General features: G+C 46.4%; 1 protein-coding gene across 3 annotated transcripts in view; it reads left to right on the top strand.

The window, feature by feature from the left end:
- Positions 1-23,281, top strand: part of DGKD (diacylglycerol kinase delta) — a 120,273-nt gene that overhangs the window by 61,410 nt on the left and 35,582 nt on the right. For 2 of the 3 annotated variants that reach the window (XM_031008643.2, XM_019022281.4), the window contains exons 4-9: positions 18,264-18,368; positions 18,653-18,785; positions 19,706-19,812; positions 20,204-20,329; positions 21,237-21,339; positions 22,007-22,169. In XM_031008643.2, coding sequence (XP_030864503.2) covers positions 18,264-18,368; positions 18,653-18,785; positions 19,706-19,812; positions 20,204-20,329; positions 21,237-21,339; positions 22,007-22,169 — 737 coding nt within the window. Of the gene's footprint in view, positions 1-2,598; positions 3,288-18,263; positions 18,369-18,652; positions 18,786-19,705; positions 19,813-20,203; positions 20,330-21,236; positions 21,340-22,006; positions 22,170-23,281 lie in introns of those variants that run through there. The other variant, XM_055379830.2, reaches the window with a different exon arrangement.

Consider the following 23,281-nt stretch of genomic DNA (forward strand, 5'->3'; position numbering starts at 1 on the left):
GAATACTGTTTTATTGTGGTAGAATACACATAACATAAAATTTAGCATCTTAACCATTTTTAAGAGTACAGTATAAATATGCCCTTTTATAAATTACTTGTTTTTCTCTCCTTGTGTGGCTTTGTTTTCTGTGTGGTAGCCATTCTGTGGTTTACTTAACCACTCTAAGTATTGAACACACAAACAGGCTTGAATCAATTCATTTGAAAAGGTGTGGACAAGACTTTGTCCTAAGGGTGACACCTGGCCCAGCCAGCAGATGTGATTGTTCTACCTTGGCCACCTTGCTCTGGGAAATTGTATTGCTTAGTCAGGTTGACCTTCAGTGACCAAAAAAGTGGATGGTAGTGTCAAGGGCTTCGGTTAGCTTATGAAACTCTTTTTCCTTCTCATCTTGTTACTTTCCTCTTGATACTTACTTGTTAACTACAGTGTTACTATAGACGCCTTTGGGTATATGCAGATTTACCATTAGTTAATTCCAGAGAAAAATGGATAAATTATGACAGCGTAGTGGCTGTCAGACTTAAGAATGCCAAAGCATTCCCATTTCTCTCCCTCCACCCCATCCCTTCCAGACTTACTACCAGGGACCTTTTGTTTGCCTTTCCTTGTCACCAGGACTCCAAGGTCTTTCAGCTCCTTGTTTCTTCTGTGCAGTAGCTGAAGGATGCAGGTACTCTGCCCTCCTGCTGTGGTTTGTTTCTCTAGCGAGAAGTCCAGCAGCCCAGTGACTGAAAGCCAAGGTCACTAATGCAGGATGCAGTCAGCCCAGGAGGAGCACAGCCCTGGACATGAAGCCTCTGGTCTTACTTCTCCCACCTTCCTGCTACGGTGTGCATTGCGGCCGCAAGCTCTGCCTTGGAATTGCTTACTGTGTCTTAGTTCCTGTGTGCATTTTTTTATTTTTTATTTTTTTTGAGACAGTCTTGCTCTGTCATCCAGGCTGGAGTGCAGTTGTGCGATCACAGCTCATTGCAACCTCTGCCTCCTGGGTTCAACTGATTCTCCCTCCTCAGCCTCCTAAGTAGCTGGGACTAGAGGCACCCGCCACCACGCCTGGCTAATTTTTGTATTTTTAGTAGAGATGGGATTTCACCATGTTGGCCAGACTGGTCTTGAACTCCTGATCTCAGGTGATTTGCCCACCTCAGCCTCCCAGAGTGCTGGGATTACAGTCATGAGCCCCTGTGCCTAGCCCCCCTTGTGCATTTTTTAAAAGGTGAAGTTCTATATTTACTGTAGTGTTTATGTGGTAAAATTTGTTCATTTAAAAACATTTAATATTGCTATTCCATTAATGCTTGGTTACAAATTTGCATAAGTTCTCAGTGGCCTGCCCCAGCTTACCTATTCCCATGAGACTTCTTTTTACTTTTATTGTGCACTTTTGTAGAGTATGAGGGTTTCTAGGAACTCAAAAATTGCATTATAGCAAAAATACCTGGAAGGTTTTCCTGATGCTAAGATTCTTTTTAATTCCCCTTTTAATACAAATAACATGTATCATTATAGATAATTAAGTGCAGATAACCCAAACAAACAAAAACCACTCAAAAGTCTTATCACTGAGATTCTAGATTAAACACTATTATATAGACCTGCGATTCTCAAACATGGGTAGGGATAAGGCAGTGGGGGAGGTGAGATTGGCCTGAAGAGGACATTTGGGGACACACTGGTTTGTCACAGTTGTGGGTATGGAGAGCAGGGGTACGTGCTGCTGACACCTAGTTGGTAAAGTCCAGGGAAGCTGCTCAGTGTCCCCAGAGGCACAACAGTGTTGTGCGACAGCCTCACAACAAAGAATTATTTGGCTCAAAATGTCAATAGTGCTGAGGTTGAGAAACCCTGATATGGACAGATAGTTATGGGGCCTTTTTCTGTGAATATTATTAAATACACTTTAGTTTTACAAAAATTTGGATTATTTATACAGACTAGTTTATGACCTGCTTTTAAAACTTATTACTTTATGAACATCTTTCTGTGTCCATGACTATGGGCCTGTGACATACCATTGTGTGAGCATGTTGGAGCTTACTTCACCAGCCCCCTGTCTGGAGACTGAGGTGCTGCCAGCGTTTTGCTATTGGAACCACGTTTGTTTGTATTTTGCCTTCTGCATGCTGGTTGACTATGGCCAGCCCATGTTGGGGCACCAGCTCTACATCTGAGGTGCCTTTCATGGGTAATAATATTCCCTTCCTGCTAGAGGCCCCCCCGCCAACCATGGCAGTCCCCAATCTCTAGTTTTCTCACAGTTGAACATAACTCAAGCTTAATGAAGTACTGTTGAAATAGTGAATAGGTAAGTAACACAGAATATTTCTGTCACGTTTCATTTTTAAGTAGAACTTTCACTTTTTGCTTCATTTTACTTTATGGGTTTCTTAAAAAAATAAATAAATTAAAACAACCTATCTTCTGGTAGGTTACATGTGACTTTAACTTCTTGCCAAGTTGGCTTTGCTCCATGCCTGGGGCTTCCTGAGTTCCTGGGGAGGCAGGAGTGGGTCAGATGGAGGATGCCTTGCTCTGACTGTGCTGTGGGTGGCACCTGTCAGTCGTCATGCTGGGGACCCCCTCCTTCCCCCCAAAGCTGCTCTGAGGCTGCAGGTGAGATGCAGCCCAGGAGAGGAAGTGCATGACAGCTGTTTGGGCCCGCGTTCCCTTTTAGGTTGCAGACAGGGCAGCGTGCAGAGCTGGTGAGCTGGGCGGGGTCTGACACAGTGCTGTGCGGAGCTCACCCGGACCTGGGCACTCAGGCTGTTTCTATATGGGGAACTCCAAGAGCTTGTTTGTGTGGTGGTGTCTATTTTTGTGTTTTGTGTGATGCTCTGTGAGGAAGTCTGTTGTCTACGCACATCCCAGCTGCTTTGAATGGTCTGTCTCTGGGGGCTTCCAGGTAGGGAATTGTGTACGGGGAATCCAGGATTCGGGCAGCGTCGGAACAGCAGGATGTGAGTAACAGGAAGTGACAGAAATGACCCAGGGCGCCAGATGCTTATTTTCGGCCACCTTTCCAAGCGCTGCAGCTCAGGAGCTATATTTAGCAGAGTATTTCCGAGTGCCTCATCCTGCCCCCAGCACCGTCCCTTTGCCCCTCTTTCGGTTGGTGGCTGATTGCACGGTACTGATTTGCTGCTCCAGCGTTCCTGCTCTACTTCGTGATCTGTAGGCTCTTGACCATTGACTTTAACACCCAGTTTTTGTTTGTGCTGGGTCACTTCAATTTTGATACACGTGGAGCAGTTGGAAACTGTTCTGAGCAGGAAGGGCAGCAGGTAAGAGCCCCAGGGGACAGTGTGCCTTCATACTGGGAGGCTGTTGGGTGGTGAGTTCAAGGTCAGGGTTTGAAATTAAGTGGAAGGAATTGAGCTTCCTTGTAAGATGCTCCAGAGGGTTGCTTCTTGGCTTGTATGTCTTAGAAATGGAAGGCTGGAATTTTTAAAGGTATAGGCTTTGTGGTGTGACTTCACTCATATGCTAGAAACATTCTGTGGTTCTCACCTGGCCAGACAGAAAGCCTACAGGTGGAAGAAGCTTGTGTGTGGTGAATTCCTACTGTCTGAGCTTTGTCACGGGAAAATTTCCCTCCAGTCCCCCAAAGCAAGCACTACAGAGCCCAGATTTGTTCTGCTTTGGGTGTGGGTGGATTTTCACCTTGTCTGTCAACGGTGCAGGACCTGTCCCTGTGTGCTTTGAGGTTTCTAGGGTGTGATGTTGGTTTGTGGTTTGTGGAGGGGTGTGTGTTGGGAGGGAAGGTGTTTTTGCTGGTCTCCTCTAAAAGCTCCCTTCTGAGTGGTCCCGCCAGGACCTCCCTTTCCTCCCTTCATGAAGCATCCACCTTGTTTTCAGACATTCGAGCTATTTGGGATTCGGGAATTGACTCTGGGATGAGAAATTTGAGAGACAAATTAGGAACAGTTGTGTCTGCCATGAGACGCGTGGCAGTCAGCAGGGGCCTGGTGGGGTGTATAAAAGCCCTGGGAACCCTGCATAGAGGGGTTGGGATGGTAAAGGAGTGAATTCCAGGCTCAGGTGCTCAGGAGATTCCCCTCCCCCAGTTCCCTCAGCAGAGTCTGGCTACTGGCATGGTTTCAGGCTGACCTGTTAACCTTCCGTATGGCTAAACTACAAATATAGGGCATGGCTATATTGTGTGTGTCTCTAGTTCTGGCTTGGGCATGTTAGCATATTTTTGTGCCAAAACATTTAAAACATTCAAAAAGTAACACATGAACCCAGCTATGACTGCTTCCAGCCTGAGAAATAAACATAATAGATATAACAGAGGCACTTGGAATTCTCTTTCCTATCCTCGTTTCTTCCTGCTCCCCCTTCCCTGGGGGTCGCCTCCATCCTAACTTTGGTGTTTGTCATTTGTTTTCATGTTTGTATACTTTTTTGATAAGTGTGTGTAGGCATAAACAGTATATAGCATTGTTGAACTGGTTCTGAAATGTTGAATAAATATTATCAGACTGGACAGCCACAGCATTACGCTTCCTGGATTTATCCCTGTGGCTACATCTAGCTTTAGTTAAATGGTTCAAGGTTTAATACAACTGATTCCTGATTCCTGGAGTTAAATCAGAATTTCTGGGGAACGAGGCATGAACCGCAGAGCTCCTGACAGGCGCGGCCTGAGTTGAGGCCCATGATGCTGGTTTTCGTGGCCTCTGTAGTGTTCCAGTACCTAAGACGTCCTGTTGTGGATGTACACTTTCCCAGATTCCCTGTGATCAATAGTGCTGCTGTGAATGTGCTTATCCTTGTCTTCTTGGCACATGGGCAAGAGTTTCTCTAGAATGTGTTTCTAAGGATAGAATTGCCAGGTGTGTGCATCTTCAGCTTGACTGGTGATCGTCAAATTACCTCCAGAACTATCAGCAGCAGTGGTCACGTATGAGTGATCTCATTTCTATAGTGTCTTTAAGTTTTTCTTTTTTAACATACCAAACTGGTGGCAAGATGAAGACCTCATGAGTGAGATAAGACATTGGACACTGCTGAGACTTTAATCGACACCGTGCCCTCAGCATGTCCACACGGACCTGCTGGCCCTGCCGCCACCCCAGCTGTAAAGCTTGCTTCCACCCACAGCGTCCCCTTCCTGGGATGGGAGCAGCACCCAGCCAGCTGCTCGGAGGTCACTGTGGACTCCTCTCTGTCTCACCCTGTCCCGTCTGCTGTCCTCAGAGCACATCCAGAGCCTGCCCACTCTCCTCACCATCATCTCGTGATGGGGTTACTGAGGAGCCTCCCAAAAGGTTTCCTGCCTTCTTTCCTGCATCTTACTGTCAGCTTTCAGTAAAGCAACCAGAATGATGCTTTCAAAACTTGAGCTTGCATGGCTTCTTATTTTACGTGGAGTAAAAGCCAAAGTTCTTACACCTGCATGGCCCTCTGTGGTCCTGATGCTTGCAGGTTGGCCCCTGGCCCCCTTCCTGATGCCAGCCCCAGCCACACGCCACGCGCCTGCTTCTGCTCAGCCCTTCCCACCTCCTTCCTTGCTTCCTCCCAGTCTCTGGCTCCTTCCTCGCCTCCTCCCCGTTTTTGCTGTGGAGTCCCCTGGCCCCCAGACCTGTCTTTTCTGGTCTCCCGTTTTTCCATAGGGCTCGTCACCAGCTACTACTCTCCATGCTGTGTAATTCACTTCTTTAATAAGTCTTTAATTTACTGCCTGCATTCAAATGTAACCTCCGCAGGAGCAGGAATCTTTTCTGTTTGCTCAAGTGAAAGACTGCCTGAATTTATTTCTGAGGAAGAAAGAAAGAATTTGGAACCCAATGATGAAGATAGCACAGGAGAGAGGAGGTGAAGTTGAGGGAGCAGTTTCTGACTTGGGAGGTTGGGGGGATGGGACAATCTCTGGTCTCTGGGAGGCAGTGGCAGAAGGACCTTGAGGCCCCCTAAGTGTGTAGTAGGACCCCCGAGGGGCATGGCCAGCGGGCTGTGGGGCTGCAGAGGCAGCTTCTTTAGGGGCCCTGTCTTGGCACCATCTCGGCCACTCCCAGAGCATGCATTGGTATTGCCGTAGTGGGTGCTGGGCTGGCCCACCCCACCCGGGAAGTGCACTACTGTTTGAGGGCAGGAGCCTGTGGTTCTGACATCCTTTCTTCATGGCTGAGCTCCTCAGGTTACATAGCTCCACTGATTCCTCAAGCACTGTTGTGTTTAGAAATGAAACCTTCCGTTTCCAGGGCCCTGCCTTGTGCAGGCTCAAGTACCCAGGCCACGTGTCAGAACCCATAGCAAAATGAGCAGCTCAACCAGAGGGCGTGGTCCATGACACTCCTGCGTGTGCTTGGACTCAGGCGCAGGGACAGGCGGGGCAGCTGGCATTTCTACCCACCCCTCCTGACATAGAGGACCCGGTCCTTTTCTTTGAGAATGTGTACCGAAGGTGTGTCGGCTGTGTCCACATAATATTTTCTTGGCGTCAGATGTTTCATGGGTTGCACTAACTACAAATACAGGACTTTAGATAAGATTACACTTTTAACTTGCACTGCCCACATACGCCCTTGTCCTTAAGAAACACAGCATTGTTCTGGAGTTACTCCTTGGTTTTCCCAGTTTAAACTTAAATATTGTTGATGGTGGTTACTTATTTTTAATTAAAGCTTTTATTTTGAGATTCTTTGTACCCTTTACCCAGTTGCGTGCAGTGGTAACCTCTTGCACAACTCCAGTACAATGTCACACCCAGGATACTAACCTCGTTACGGTGGAGATGGGTAGCCTCCAAGCCGCAGAGATTTTCCTTGTGCCCTTTTACAGCTTCACACATGTCCCTCTGTAACCCCTGGCAAACACTCATCTGGTCTCCATTTCTATAATTTGGTCTTTTCAAGATGTGATATAAATGGAATCTTATAGTATGTAACCTTTGGGGTTGGATTTTTCACTCAGCGTAATTCCCTGGAGCCTCATTGAGGTTGATGAGTCTTATCAGTGGTTGTTCCTTTTTATTACTGAGTAGTATTCCACGGGTGTACCACAGTTTGTTAATCATTTACCCCCTGAAGGGCATCCGAATAGTTTCCAGCTTTTGGTGATCATGAATAAAGCTGCTGTAAACATTCCTGGGCAGGTTTCTGTGCAAACATGAATCTCCATTTCTCTGGGATAAATGCTGAAGAGTGTAATTGCTGGGTCATATGCTAGTCGCATGCTTGGTTTTTTAAGAAACTGCCAAACCGTTTTTGCAGAGTGGCCGTAACATTTTACATCCCACCCAACAGTAAGATCCACTTTCTCCATATTCTCTCCAGCAGGTGGTGTTGGCACTAGTTTCTGTTGTAGCCATCATGATAGTGCGTAGGGCTGTCTGGTTGTGGTTTCAGTGTGTTTCTCTGATGGCTAAGGATGTTGAGTATCTTCTGTGTGCTTCTTTGCCGCTTGCATATCCTCTTGTGCTGTCGGGGGTGAGGACTCATTTCCACGTGGTGCAGGAGACATCCCGGCTCTCTGCTTGGCCTCCTCTGGATACTCTGTTAGGTGAGTGCTGGAGCACCTAGCTGCGGCCTGGGAGTGGGGTGGGCATGGTTTTTTCTTGTGGCGCTGGCTAGAGTAAGGTGGGTGTTACTGCCGTTGTCAATTTCTGTCTTGTCTGACTGCCCCATTCCTGGATCCTTGGCTTGGAAGAGCAGGCTTTTGTTGGGGCTTTCCACCCACCCCCCAGTATCCATCACTGTTTTCGGCTGCTGCTTCTTTAGCTCCAAGTCTAGGGTATACCAGGTAAAAAGAAAACCCAGAGGGCCACCACAGTGTCATCCCTTCGGACAAGACCCTTGTCAGGCTGCCATCTTCTCTCTACCTTTCAGGGTCTTTTTGTGTTGATTTTCTAATGCCCATGGTTTTCAGTTCTCAGTGAGAGGAGTGGGGAAAAGTACCTCCATGTCATCTGAATTTGGACCCGTGAAAAGTGAAGAGGGGTCCATTCAGAGTGTTGTGCCTCTACCCATCCCTGCTCGCTCATCATGACCGTTGGACCGTTGTGGTCCCCGGGCCTCACATTAATTACTCTTAGGCCCTTTTGGTTTGGCCTGTGGTTTCAGCGTGACACAGTTTGCTGGACTTTGATCTTTTTTGTCATTTAAAGTGTCATTTATGAATGAGATCCACGTCCAGATCCCTGCATGTCCAAATTCATGGTTAGAAATGGTTGGACAGGACATGGCCATTTGGGTGCTGTGATTCAGCCTGATGTCAATCAGTGAACTGCCTTTGTCATTATCCTCCAGATCTTATTTCTCCACCTTCTATTTTGAACTCTTGGGAAACCTGGTCAGAGTGGGAGGGGCAACTAGTCAGATGACTTAATGAGATGTTGGTATCGTCCTTGTGCTGATCCTCCAAGCCAGTCACCCTGCCAAAACGGAAATGAAATATGCCAGACACCGCTTGTACTGAGTGAGCTTGGGAGAGCTCGTGGTGAGTGCCAGTTGCTTCCCTGCCTCCTGCCCACTGGCCCTTGTGTGAGGCACCACCCAGATGAGGAGAGGCTGCGGGATGGAGGTCCAGGGCTCTGCCTGGAGCCCCCCTGCCTGGTGTCCTGGCCACAGCAGCTCATTTGCTGTGGGACTGTGAGCAGGCCCCTCAGCCGGGTTCGTCAGGTTGTGGAGAAGCTGAATGGAGCAGATAACCTGGAAAACACCCGGTGGATTGCCGAGACATTCTTTGCGCCTCGCCCATGTTAGCCAAACTGTCCCTTGTTCTATCAGCTGCCATGTGTGTGTAAGCCAGAGTCCACCCTCTTTTCCATTTGAGAAATCACGTCTGCATGTCTCCAGTATGTCTCCTTTTTCACCATGATTTCTCAGAGATCACTCCGTGCGGTTTAATAACCCCCTGGGCTAATTCTTCCCAGGACATGGGAGGACATTTTGTCTGGCTTGGCAACTCATTTAGAGTAGCAAGGTATTTTCTCATTTCTCTTGGAAAATCATGTACTTGAATCAAGAATAGAAGCCAAAGTTGTTCTTTCAAATAGAATTCTAAAGCTTTTTAAAAAATCCTTAACATATAAACGTAAGACTTTATTTTTATTTATTTATTTATTTTTAAGATGGAGTCACACCCTGTCGCCCAGGCTGGAGTGCAGTGGCGTAATCTCGGCTCACTGCAAATTCCACCTGCTGGGTTCACGCCATTCTCCTGCCTCAGCCTCCTGAGTAGCTGGGACCACAGGCGCCCGCCACCACGCCTGGCTAATTTTTTTGTATTTTTAATAGAGACAGGGTTTCACTGTGTTAGCCAGGATGGTCTCGATCTCCTGACCTCGTGATTTGCCCGCCTTGGCCTCCCAAAGTGCTGGGATTACAGGCGTGGGCCACTGTGCCCGGCCGACTTTATTCTTTTTTAATAGCTCATTTTTGGATTGGCAACACATGCACGTGGTACAGAAATCTTAAGGCTAAAAAGATATAAAGTGTTTCCCAGCCACTCAGAGGTCCTCTCAGTTAGAGGTGACTAATATTAGTGTTTTCTCTGTACCCATACTCTTCCTGCAATTGGCTTTTATCTATTAACAGTGTGTCTTAGAGGTTGTTCCATATAAGAACATGTAGAGTAGCTTCAGGGGTTTTAGTGGCTGCATAGTTTTCTGTTATATGAATGTACTGTCATTACTGTAGCCAGTCTCTACCAGCCTTATATTGATCAGTATTTGTTTGGTTTCAAATATTTTGTCTTTATAGTGAATGCCGCCACAAATAACCTTGTATATACAGTATGTGATTTCTCATGAAGATACAGGAGAGGATAAATTTATAGAAGCATGGTTGTTGAGACACAGGTGTATATTTTCAAGTCTGACAGATTTTACCAAATGGTTTCCATAGAGGTTGTATTAATTTTTGCCCCAGTGTATGAGAATCAGTAGACCATATTATAAAACATTTGATCTCTGTGAATCTGGTAGGTTAAAAAATGGGATCTCCTAATTTTAGCTTGCATTTGCCTTATAAGACAGCGTTTTTCCATAAACGTTGAAAATCCATTTCTAACACTGTTTTAACATAGTGCTGCCAGACTCTCATATTCATGCTTCATATTTCATATTCATATTCATGTTTCCACCTTTCTCTCCCTGTCTCTTGTACAGTTATTTTCTAACCAGATTTTATGCAGGAGTCTGGGCAGCTCTGCACACTTTTCTTTTGAGTTATGTGGTTATGTGTTTTTGAGAAATCCCAAGTTCTGTATCCTTTTTGACTGAGGTGCAGCATTCACATGGAGGAGTGTACTCGTTACAGACGCACAGCTTGATGCATGTTCCTGACCAGGGAGAACACTGCAGCCCCCGGAATCCCTCCTGTGTGCCCCTCCTGTCAAAGCAGCTGCTAGGAGAAGCTAGCATCTAATACCATAGATTAGTTATGTCTGTTTTTTTAACTTTATGTAATGCATAAGGAAATTACACAGAGTATATGTCGTCTTGTGTCAGGCTTATTTCTTTCGCTGTTGTAAGATTCATTACATTATTGCTTGTCTCCCAATGTATGAGTATACTACAGTGTATTCACTGTAGGCCTGTTTAGAGTAGTGATACTATGAACGTTCTCGTATGCCTTGATGAGGAAGGTATGCGTTCGCATTTCTGTGGGATGCGTGGGTGGAATTGCTGAGTCACAGGGTATATACAAGTTCAGCTGTTTTCTGAAGTAGTTGCACCAAATTGCACTGTCACCAGCACTTGATACTGTCTGTTACAGCTCAGCCATTGTGAGAGATGCATCACCCTGTAGCTTTAATTTGTACTTCCCTGATGACTAATCAAATTGAGCACCGGGTCGTGTGCTTTATTGGCCATTTGTGAAATAGCTATTCAAGTCTTTCGTCCATTTTACTATTAGTTTGTCTGCTCTTACTGATTTTTAAGTTCTGTTACCCTCAAGAGAATTCCAGCAGGTGTGTAAAAATTCACATCTGTCTATGGCTGTTCTAGCCTTCCTCAAGATTCTGTGAGAAATGCATCCACCATTTTATCCACTCCTCCTCTGTGACATCACGTTTCTTTCTCCAGTCATCAAGCATCAAGATCTGAGGATATTTTCTCTCTCCAGTGTGTAGGTTTCCATGCAGTCACCTCTGATGCAGTTCTGCTCCTTCTCTTGGTGGGACGTCCTGCAGCCTGGCCTTTTGAATCCCTGGGATGTCATTCATTTGTCCTGTTGAGTTCAGTTTATTGCCCTGCCGTTTTTTTTTTTTTTTTTTTGAGACAGGGTCTCACTTTGTCACCCAGGCTGGAGTGCAGTGGTGCAATCTTGGCTCACTGCAACCTCCGCCTCCCAGGTTCAAGTGATCCTCCCAACTCAGCCTCCCAAGTAGCTGGGATTACAGGTACACGCCACCACGTCCAGCTATTTTTTGTATTTAGTTAGAGATGGGGTTTTACCATGTTGGCCAGGCTGGTCTCGAACTCCTAACCTCAAGTGATCTACCTGCCTTGGCCTCCCAAAGTGCTGAGATTACAGGCATAAGCCACTGCGCCCAGCCTTATTGCCCTGCTTCTGATTTGCAATTATCTTTTAAGTTGATTCAGGGGTGTGAACTGTTTCTTACTTAATACATTTGCTTGAAAAATATGAGCCATCTTTTAGTCTCCAAAGACTTTTCTTTGTGAAGGCTGGATTTTGGAGATAGTTTCAGCTTTTTTACACCATTCCTTGGTTGCCAGTAGTTATGATACTGGCTGCAGTCCAGACATAGGGATGCTCTTAGTATTCCTTAGAGCATCTCCCTGCACCCTGCCACCTGCCCTGGTGGGCAGGGTGAGCAGCCAGGAAGGCATAGCCTGAGGGCCCGTATCTAGTCCCTGCTTTCTCGCCTGGGTCCTTCCTACCCACGCTGTCTCCCAAATCAAGGGATTGAATAGGAAGTGCTGCTCAGAACATCCCCCAGAATCAGCCTCCCGAAGAGACTCACCCTCCCCTACCAGAGGTTGGGCTGTGGCTGGTGTTAGGGGAGCAGGAGTAGGAGGGGAGCCAGAGGAGGAGGAGGCGGGCCCTTGCCTAAGGGGTGCCTGCTGGCTGGTGTGGGGGCTGGAGCTCGCCAGGAGGGGTGTGCTGAGAAGATGGAGGCATGGCATGGAAGTGTGAGTCGTGGCAAATCTCCTGTGTGCAGCTGGGGACCGACACAGAGAAGGAAGGCCCAGTTGTGTCCCCTCTGTGGGCAGCTAAGAAGGATGGATTCTGACTTACTTGGTGGGACTCTCCTGTGACATTTCTTGTGGTTTGGAAGAGTGGACCGTTGACACCAGAGCAGTCTCAAGAAAGATGCTCACATGGGAAAGAGGTCTCAGCAGTGTCAAATGATGACATCAAAGCTGAGGGCTTCGACCCCGAGGTAGCACCGATAGTGACAGTGCCCAGAACATTATCAGGTTGCACCAACTGGCACCTCACAACAACAAGGCTAGGATGCGACACTGCTCTTAATAGCTCCGGTTTTCAGATGGGGCAGTGGAGGCACAGGGCGGAGAAGCACCTGCTCTAAGTTACACAGCTAGCAAGGGCTTCAGACTCAGGGAATGTGCCAGGCCCTGTGCACATTTGGTCCTGTTCAGTCCCACCACAGCCCTGCAGGTTGCTTCTAGCATCACCTTTCTTGACGAGAAGCAAAGAGGGTCTGCCCCCATTTCCCAAATTTATCAGTGGCCAGGTAGGATTCAGATCTGGGTCTCTCTCAGGCTTCTTCACAACAGAACAGGCACAAATAAGAGGTTTTTTGTTGTTGTTGTTCTGTTTTTTCCTTAGAAGCCAAAACCCAGGTTCTCTGACATTTATCTGTTGCTCAGTGTTTATTGTCTGCAAACAACAGCACAGGTGAAGGCAATGATGCCATTGGTCACTTGTATCGTAACTCACTGTCTTTAAACCTAATGCTTTTGTCTATAATTTGCTGTCTAGTAGTGCCCAATACCCACAAAGCAATTCTAGTACACCCTCTCCTTCAGTGTGTGGGTCAGGTGGGCCCAAAGATCCATCTTCTCAAACACTGAGGCTGAGTTCTGGAGCAAGGTTGGCACTTCAGCTCGTAAAGGCTGCCGTGGGAGTAGTAGACTCAGGACCTAAAACATCTCCTTGTTGTCTTCTATAAATATCCTGTTGCATGACTCCTAATATAATCCCCGAGTTATGCAAAGTAAGGTATATTATCTTTCTCTTACTATATTTACTATGCTGACAAAAGTGTTCAAATATTAAAACTCACCCAGGGTGAACAGTTAGGGACGTGTGCTCAGACTTGATAGGTAGACAGGGACGGTGCCGATGACATGCACCCACTCGGCCTTGGCAGCTCCCAGTCTCCCATGACCATCCCTCAGTGGCTGTCCAGAGACTCCCTGAGTCCCACTCTCAGGGCCCACTTTGTCGTCTTCACGGCTGCGTAAGTGTGGGAAATAGTTATCTGCCTGCCTCTCCACACTGTGGGTTCTGTGAGGGGTGGAACTTTGCTCACCATGTTGTTAGAATCCCCAGTCTAGAGGAGACACCTAGCAAGCATCTGCTGAGCCAGGGGGTGTCCTCTGGAGGGAGAGGGGCTGTTTATGGTGCTCTCAAGCTTGAACAGCAGCAGGGCAGAAGGCAGACGGCCCCTCCGGGCCTGCCTTTGCTGTCTCTCCTTCGCCCTCACTCTCTCCCAGCTCTGCTGCTTCCCACGCCTAGCCTGGCCCCAGGTGTTCTTCTCCCACCAACCCAGGATATGTGGAAGAAGAAGCGAACCATGCACTGGCGACCCAGTTCCATTTATCCCCTCTGCGGTGAAACTTAGTCACTGGAGAATCTCCCTGTAAAGCACTTTCTATGGTTTCTGAGCCAGAAACATGGTCATTTAATAATTTAAATTGGGTATTCCTAAATTGGGTCTTCTTAATGTAAATTAAAGCTATGAGATGTGCTGAAATCTAAAAGTTAAATAACATATTTTGTTTTTGAATCCATGGGGAAGCAAGCATTTTCCTAACACTTGGTGAGAATGCAAAATGGTACAACCCCTGTGGGAATAATTTGGCAATACCTAGCAAAATTACATGTGCATTTACTCTTTGTCAGGGCAATTCTACTTCTAGGAATTTACCCTAGAGATACACTGGTAAAAACAGGAAAAGATCCTTGTAAAGATAATTCATGGCAACACTATGAGAAATCACAAAAGAATTTTAAACAGCCCAAAATTCCCATTCATAGGGCGCTGGCTGAGTCCTATACAGTGGAGTACTGTGCCACTGTTGAAAGAATGAGGAAGCCCTGGATATTGCTAAGGAGTGATGGCCGGGATATGTAATTAAATGGAAAGGCAAAGGTGGAGAAAAGTGTCCATGCTACTGTTGACAAAGGGGACAATGTGATATACATGTTTGCACGTATCTTAAAAATGGAAGGAGAAACCTTACTTTCTCTCTCTCTCTCTTTTTTGGTAAAGCAGCCTATGGGAACCAAGATAGAGGGGAGAGATATAAAAGCTAGATTTCTGAATCTACCTTGTTTGTAGATTTGACTTTGGAATTCCATCGCTATATTATAATCATTATAAAACAAAATTAAGTAAAAGGTTATGACCCTTGAAAATTTTGATATACACTATCAATTTTTTCTCTAAAAAGTTTATACCCTGTTTACCTCCTGTCAGTACTTGAGGAGAACTCTTTTTCCCCCACGTTTGTCAGTACTGGATAGTCATCTTTTAAAACTTTGCCAATCCCATGGGCAAAAAATAGATTGCTATTTTCATTTGCATTCTCTGATGACTACAGTGATTAAGCAGCTTTTTACTTGCTTATTATCCATTTTGTATTTCTTCTGTGAGGAAGTCCAAGCTAGAGCAATCAAACAACAACAAAAAAAGAAATAAAGGGCATCCAAATTGGAAAGGAAGAAGTCAAATTATCCCTGTTTGCAGATGATGTGATCTTATATTTGGAAAAACCTGAAGACCCCACCAAAAAAACTATTAAAACTGATAAATTCAGTAGAGTTGCAGGATCCAAAATCAATATGCAGAACTCAGTAGCATTTCTGTATGTACCAACAGTGCACAATCTGGAAAAGAAATCAAGAAAGTAATCCCATTTACAGTAGTTGCAAATAAAATAAAATACCTAAGAATTAACCGAAGAAGTGAGAGATTTCTACAATGAATACTACAAAACATTGATGCAAGAAATGGAAGAGAACACACAAAAAATGGAAAGATACTCCGCGTTCATGGACTGGAAGAATCAAGATTGTGAAAATGTTCGTATTACCCAAAGCAATCTACAGATTCAATGCAATTCCAATTAAAATACCAATGACATTCTTCACAGAAATGGAAAAAATAATTCTAAAATTTATATGGATCCAGAATAGCCAAAAGACCCAGAATAGCCAAAATTCTCATGATGAAAAATTGGAGGAATCACATTTTCTGACTTCACATTATACTACAGAGCTATACTAACCCAAACGGCGTGGTACTGGCATAAAAACAGACACAGAACAATGGAACAGAATAGAGAACCCAGAAATAAATTCATACATCCACAGTGAACACATTTTTGACAAACGTACCAAGAACATATACTGAGGAAAGGACAGTCTCTTCAATAAATGGTGCTGGGAAAACTGGATATCCATATGCAGAAGAATGAAACTAGACTCCCATTTCTTGCCATATGCAAATATCAAATCAAAATGGATTAAAGACTTTAAGACCTCAAACTATGAAACTGTGAAAACACTGGGGAAACTTTCTAGGACGTTGGACTGGGCAAAGGTTTCTTGAGTAATTCCCACAAGCACAGGCAGCCAAAGCAAAAAGTGGACAAATGGTTAAAGCTCCTGCATTAGCAATGCAGGAAAAAAGCAGTGAAAAAAGCTCCTGTTTTTAACAAGTTAAAAAGTTCCTGCACAGCAAAGGAAACAGTCAACAAAGTGAGGAGACAGCCCACAGAATGGGAGAAAATATTTGCAAACTGCCAGGTGCGGTGGCTCATGCCTGTAATCCCAGCACTTTGGGAGGCCAAGGTGGGCGGATCACGAGGTCAGGAGATCGTGACCATCCTGGTTAACACGGTGAAACCTCGTCTCTATTAAAAATACAAAAAATTAGCCAGGTGTGGTTGCTCACGCCTGTAATCCCAGCACTTTGGGAGGCCAAGGTGGGCGGATCATGAGGTCAGGAGATTGTGACCCTCCTGGCTAACATGGTGAAACCTTGTCTCTACTAAAAATACAAAAAATTAGCCGGGCGTGGTTGCTCACGCCTGTAATCCCAGCACTTTGGGAGGCCAAGGTGGGCAGATCATGAGGTGAGGAGATCGTGACCATCCTGGCTAACACAGTGAAACCTCGTCTCTACTAAAAATACAAAAAATTAGCTGGGTGTGGTGGCGGGCACCTGTAGTCCCAGCTACTCGGGAGGCTGAGGCAGGAGAATGGCGTGAACCCAAGAGGCGGAGTTTGCAGTGAGTGGAGATTGCGCCACTGCACTCCAGCCTGGGCGACAGAGTGAGGCTCTGTCTCAAAAAAAACAAAACAAAACAAAACAAAAATTGCAAACTATTCCTCCGACAAGGGATTATAACCAGAATAAATCGGGAGCTCAAATAATTCAAAAGGGAAAAAATCTAATCATCCAGTTAAAAAATAGGAAAAGTAGACATTTCTCAAAAGAAGACATACATATGGCAAGTAGGTATGTGAAAAAGTGCTCAATATCATTGATCATCAGAGAAATGCAAATAAAAATTACAATGAGATAATGTCTTACCCCAGTTACAATGACTTTTATCCAAAAGACAGGCAGTAACAAATGCTGGCGAGGATGTGGAGAAAAGGGAACCGTACACTGCTGGTAGGATTGTAAATTAGTACAACCACTATGGAGAACAGTTTGGAGGTTCCTCAAAAAAGTCAAAATACAATTACCGTGCTATCCAGCAATCCCACTGCTAGATATATACCAAAAAGAAAGGAAATCAGTGTATCGAAGAGATGTCTGCACTCGTGTGATTATAGCAGCACTATTCGCAATAGCCAAGATTTGGAAGCAACCTAAGTGTTCATCAACAGACACATGGATAAAGAAAATGTGGTACATATACACATGGAGTACTATTCAGCCATGAAAAAGAATGAGATCCTGTCATTTGCAACAACATGGACGGAACAGGAGGACGCTTAATGTTAAGTGAAGTAAGCCAAGCACAGAAAGACAAACTTCACATGTTCTTACTTATTTGTGGGAGCTAAAAAAAAAAAAAAAAAAAAAGAAAACAGTTGAACTAATGGAGATAGGCAGTAGATTGATGGTTACCAGAGGCTGGGAAGGGTAGTGGGGCTGGGGGGATGGTTAATAGGTACAAAAATGTAGTTAGAATAAACGAGATCTAGTATTTGATAGCACAATGGGGTGACAACAGTTAATAATTTGCTGTACATTTAAAAATAACTCAGAGTATACTTGGATTGTTTATAACACAGAGAAAGGATAAATCCTTGAGGCAATGGATACCCCATTTACTCTGTGATTGTTCTGTGCCTGTATTAGAGTGTCTCATATGCCCCATAAATACATATACCTACCATGTACCCACAAAAAAAATTAAAAAGAATGTTGATGTATTTCTTTTGTGAAATGCAAGTTCATAGCTTTTTTTATATCAGGAAGATTTTTTTCTACTGATTGATAGGAACCCTTTATATATTATGGATATCATTTTCATTTGTTGATTATTACCAAGTCACAACTTTATTTCCAGTCAAGTTGTTCAGGTCCTGCATAGTCTGATATTGAGGTTTTCTACAAGAACATTTATATGTGATGCCTGCTCATGGTATTCTAGACTTACAGCTGAGCAGACTTCCCTCAACTGTTCAAATGCTGGCCATCACTGTGGGCTCCCTGAAGCAGTAGCAACTGTGTCTTCCACTGTTCGGAAAACAACAGTTGTTACTTCTTTTTTTATTTCCTAGGGTTTACTACTGTGTCTAAGTAGCAAGCAATTATAAATGTCCACTTTGTCCACTTAAATTGATTGCTGATGAATATATAAAAACTAAATTTCACTGTCTTTTTGGTTTGAGATCATTCTTATTTTTAATTTTTAGTGATCCTTGATAACCATTTTTGTTTTCGGTTCAGTGTGAATACCTGAATGAAATAGTAATTTTTATGTCTGTGTGAGGTCGGTTTTAAGAAAGCGTTCATAGCTATCAGCACTTGCCTTTTGTTCATGGATCTGTTGAACCTGTTTCTTTCTCCAGGTCATAACTCCATGCAGGAAGCTCATCTTGTGTGCTGATAACAGAAAAGAAATGGAAGATTGGATTGCAGCATTAAAGACTGTGCAGAACAGGGAGCACTTTGAGGTTAAAAAAGAAAATACCCTTCTCCAAATGCCTCCTGTTGCCTCCCTCACCCCAGTGTCTGCTGTCTGAGTGTCTCCCACGTGCAGACCCACAGTCTGGAGCTCACTTTCTTAGCATGTTCTTTATACAATTAAAGCTTATTGCTTGTCCTCTCAGCAGACCTGTCCTTTATAAACCTTCCTCCTCTCCTCTCTTGGATACTTTGTTTAATCTTGTCCAAGTTACTGCATTTAACAATTTAAAAGAGAAGTCTTATCTTTGCCGTCTTGGTTTCGTTCTTCCAGCCCACCCAGTACAGCATGGACCACTTCTCAGGGATGCACAATTGGTACGCCTGTTCCCACGCGAGGCCGACCTACTGCAATGTGTGCCGCGAGGCTCTGTCTGGGGTCACGTCGCACGGGCTGTCCTGCGAGGGTACGGATGTGCGTTTCTTATTCTGTCAGGAAAGGTGGCCTGGCATTTTACTTGATAAAGCCTTGGAAATCCAAACCCAGTCACCATAAATAAGCCTTTGTCACCCATGTGGTCAGTCAAGGGCACAGCGATTTCTGTGATGCCATTCTTGTTTATTTTACCTGCCAAAGAGTCCTTGATAAATCATTTTTTATAGTGCTCAGAGTGAAAAGAAGGGAAGTGGTGGGTCGCAAAAGGAGAAACGGGAAACCTAGAGCACACAGAGGGAAAGGCACTGAAGGAACAGTGGTCGGCCCCTGTGTCTCACACTCTGCAGCCGGGGAAACGGGGCTGTGCATATATGGACTGAAAGTGTGTTACAGACTTAGAGGTCAGGGCTGCAGGGTTTGGGCAAGGGCATCCAGTCTGGTGGCAAAAGCAATGGGCTAGAGCAGGGCTTGTTAGCTATAGCCTGGACCACACCCTGCCTCTGCCTGTTTTTGTACAGCTCCCACGCTTCAGACGGGCTTTTAAATTTTTAAATGATTGGAAAAAATCAAAAGAAGAATCATATTTTGTGACACATGAAAATTACATGAAATTCAAATTTGTGTCCATAAAAAAACATTGTCTCTGGCTGCTTTTATGCTACATGACAGAGTTGATTAGTGGTGACGGAAGCTGGTTGCGACCTGCAGAGTCTCCACTGCTCACTCTCTGGCCTGTTACAGAAAGCTTACTGATCCCCAGCTTTCCCTGCCACCGCCGGTCCCACCGCCATCAGCCTCTAAGCGTATCACAGTAGTTCACTTATAAAATGGGAGTGCCATTGGTTCCTTCCTTGACTTTTCTGGAGCTGGACGGTTCTCACAGCACTGCTCAGCATGGGAAGCTCCTGGCACAGACACAGCTTGTAGGCTCATGTGCCCCTTCTCTCACAGTGTGCAAATTTAAGGCCCACAAGCGCTGTGCTGTGCGTGCAACCAATAACTGCAAGTGGACCACACTGGCCTCGATCGGGAAGGACATCATTGAAGATGCAGATGGGGTATGTTAAGAAATACCACCTGTGGGGCCCTGAGCCAGGGTCCCCCACTTGCACAGCCCCATGCAAGCCTCCTCCCTGCCCTCCCTGCCACTGTTTCATTTGAGATGGTCACACTGGCATTGGGTGGCACAGTGGAAATTATATGCGGTCTCCGTGTGGTTGTCGCACCCCCGAGCTCCATCCTGTCCCTGTGAGTCTTGTTTGCACCTCCGACAGGTGCTATGGATAGATGGTACTTCACAGGCCCTGCCATCCCTTCCCTCACTGGCCATCAGGGAAGGAGCTTGTTCTGGGAAGAATGCCTTGGCTGAGTTCACAACGAGCATTTCCTGGCTGCCCTGGACGTGGAGCCTTGGGAGCGTCCCTAGTGCGTGCCTCTGTTTGGTTGCAGATTGCAATGCCTCACCAGTGGTTGGAAGGAAATCTACCTGTGAGCGCCAAGTGCACTGTGTGCGACAAGACCTGTGGCAGTGTGCTGCGCCTGCAGGACTGGCGCTGCCTCTGGTGCAAGGCCATGGTGAGTGTGGGCCCTGCGCCTGGGCTGGAGGGGAGGGCCTGCTCCCTACCGTGCCCATGCGGGCCTTGTGGCTCCGCATGATTTGCTGGATCCTGGTAAATTAATCCCAGAGGCCCCTCCGGCTGAGAGTGGGTTTTTGAACTGTTGGGTCATTCTCCTTCTTAGCTATGTTTTGGGGTATTTCTTCCTTTTGCATTTATTCATGTCTTTAGACACATGCAGATGTGTATTGTTATGACAGATGTCACCCTGCATCATGCGGCACTGTAGTCGGGTTGTGAGGGGTCACCTGGGACAATTGAGCTGGCCGCCCCTGTGGTGTGGAAGCAGGAAAGCTGTAGAGGCCATTTGGAGCGGTGTTGGCTCTGGGCAGTGTTGACAGTGAGCACAGCCATGTGGAAGGGGTGCAGCCCAGTGGCCTCCTGCCAGGTCCTGGGTCTCTTCGTTGCTCTGGGTGGTGAGATGTGCTTCCAGGGAGAGACTCAGGGAGCCTCCATGTACTTGCTTCTGGGTTGGTCATTGTGAAGTGGCTGCTGCAGTCACTTGCCTAGCACATCTGGCTGCCAGGAGGAAGCCAAGACACAGGGGACACATAGAGACACATGGCCCCAGGAGCCCTCACCCTCGTCCTGAAAGTTTGAGGTAGCTGTGGTCGAAGGGCCAGAAGGTTGGGTACAGGACTGTAGCTCACACAGTGTGAAGCATGACTGGCTCCTGCCAGGTATTTCCGTGTTATGCCTTCTCAAGTGCAAAGCCAGGGCCCAGGTCCCCCGATGGTAGCAGGCCAGCCCAGCTCTGAAATCGCCTGCCTACCCCGAGGCCAGCTCATCAGCTACAGGGCAGGAGGATTTCTGGTGTGTGTGAAGGATGCCAGTGACCCTTGGTGACGCGGGGACTCTTGTTTCAGGTTCACACATCGTGTAAAGAATCCTTGCTGACCAAGTGCCCACTTGGCCTGTGCAAAGTGTCAGTCATCCCACCCACGGCTCTCAACAGCATCGACTCTGATGGTGGGTACCACACATGCCTATCCTCATGCACGCCCACACGCTTCCTTCTCCACGCACTTTCTCTTCTCCAGCTCTGGAGTTGGTTATCTTGGTGAGATGTCAGCAAGAGGTCAGGCACAGCTGTGGGGCGTGCTGGAGGAGTTGCACAGAGCGGCACACGGCGCCCTGATGCTGCGGCATTGCCCTTAGATGGGCCAGAGACCCAAGCCTGGCACTTGACGTGGAGGTGATGCTGTTGAGTGCAACCCAGGTCTGGGGCCTTCTCCATCATGAGCCGTTGAAGCTGTGCCCCATCTCTGCCTAGCACATGCTGGCACACTGGCTTGCAGCTGCTCTCATGTCTGGCTGGGACATGGTGGCACCTGTTGACAAGTACTGGTGGAAAGGGGGATGTGGGGTACATGGCTCAGAGGAGATCAAGAAGAGAAGACAGCAGAAAGGTGGCATTTGGACATCTTGTGAATATGGAGGTCAGATTGATGGGGCTCCCGGCCTCACACATGGAGACCGGCTGTGGGGAACTGTTCACTGACCTCCTCCTGACTTATAGGTGTGCATGTGTCAGGTGTGTGTCCTTTGGGGGGGTCTGCTGCTGCTGATTCCATCAGTGGTGCCCTCAGCGTCTTCCGTGGCCTATATATTTTCTTCTGTTCGTTCTTGCGTCCAGGGTTCTGGAAGGCCAGCTGTCCTCCGTCTTGCACAAGCCCACTGTTGGTCTTCGTCAATTCAAAAAGTGGGGACAACCAGGGTGTGAAGTTCCTCAGAAGATTCAAACAGCTACTAAACCCCGCCCAGGTCTTCGACCTCATGAACGGAGGCCCACACCTCGGGTAGGAAGCTTGTAAAATATATCTTTCTTGGAGTTTTAAAAATTGTGTAGATAGTGTGTGCTTGTTAAAAAAAAAAAAAGATCAAAGACACAAAGCTTTAAATAGGAAAGAAAAGTTGAACTGCTTCCTTCCCAAATTGCACTTGCAGAGGTGCCCACTCTTAATAGAGGTGCATGGCCTTCCAACTTTGAACACAGTGCGCGTGTGCACACACGTACATACATCCATGTACACACACCCATGCACATGCATCTTTTGAGCCAATCAGGATTCTTCTTTACCTGCCGTTGCACAAATGCCTTCTGTACGTGTCTGCATACAACGTTGTGGGTGTATTTTCTTTCATTGTATAATTTTTTAATTTTTATTTGTTTATCTATCTATCTATCTATCTATCTATCTATCTATCTATCTATCTATCTATCTGTGGGTGTATTTTCCTGGCGTGCCTCGTTCTTTGTAACAGCTGCCTAACGTTGAGGAAGAAGCTGTCCTGCAGCGAGGCCGGGAGGAGTGTTTGCTGAGAGGCACAGGAGGCCGCTCGGTGTGCAGGTGCTGTAAGGCAGGAACACGCAAGGGCGGCGTTGGGCCAGAGCGATTTCCACTGTGCATCAGCAGCACAGAGATTAGACTGTTCCTCTGCTTGCTGGAGAGCCATGTGTGTTCTTTGTAGTTTTTTACTTTTCATAAGTTTGTAGAAAACATTTGCCTTTGTGAATTTTGCCATTTGAATGAATTTCTTCCTCTGGAAGCATCAGTTCCAGGTCGGAGCTCTAAGAGGACTTGCTAGCACTGCTGGAGATGTCCAGGATACTCGTAGTGGGAAGTGCCTGCAGAGCCTGTGGTCTGGCCTGTATTTCTCCGGGAGGAGTCAGTGGGGTCTGTGTATTAGGAGCCAGGGGCTACTCTGGCCTGTATTTCTCCGGGAGGAGTCAGTGCGGTCTGTGTATTAGGAGCCAGGGGCTACTCTGATGTGAACCTCGGCCAGCTCCCTGCGTGTCCTTGGCGTACATGCCAGGGTAAGAGGAACACGCTGCTCATCGTTGGTCCTCTGGGTGTCTTCTGTGTTGCTCATCCCCACTCACAGCCAGGCGCAGTTGGAGAGCAGTCAC

The sequence above is a fragment of the Gorilla gorilla genome, chromosome 11 (genome assembly GCF_029281585.2).
Source record: "Gorilla gorilla gorilla isolate KB3781 chromosome 11, NHGRI_mGorGor1-v2.1_pri, whole genome shotgun sequence".
Taxonomy (NCBI): Eukaryota; Metazoa; Chordata; class Mammalia; order Primates; family Hominidae; genus Gorilla; species Gorilla gorilla.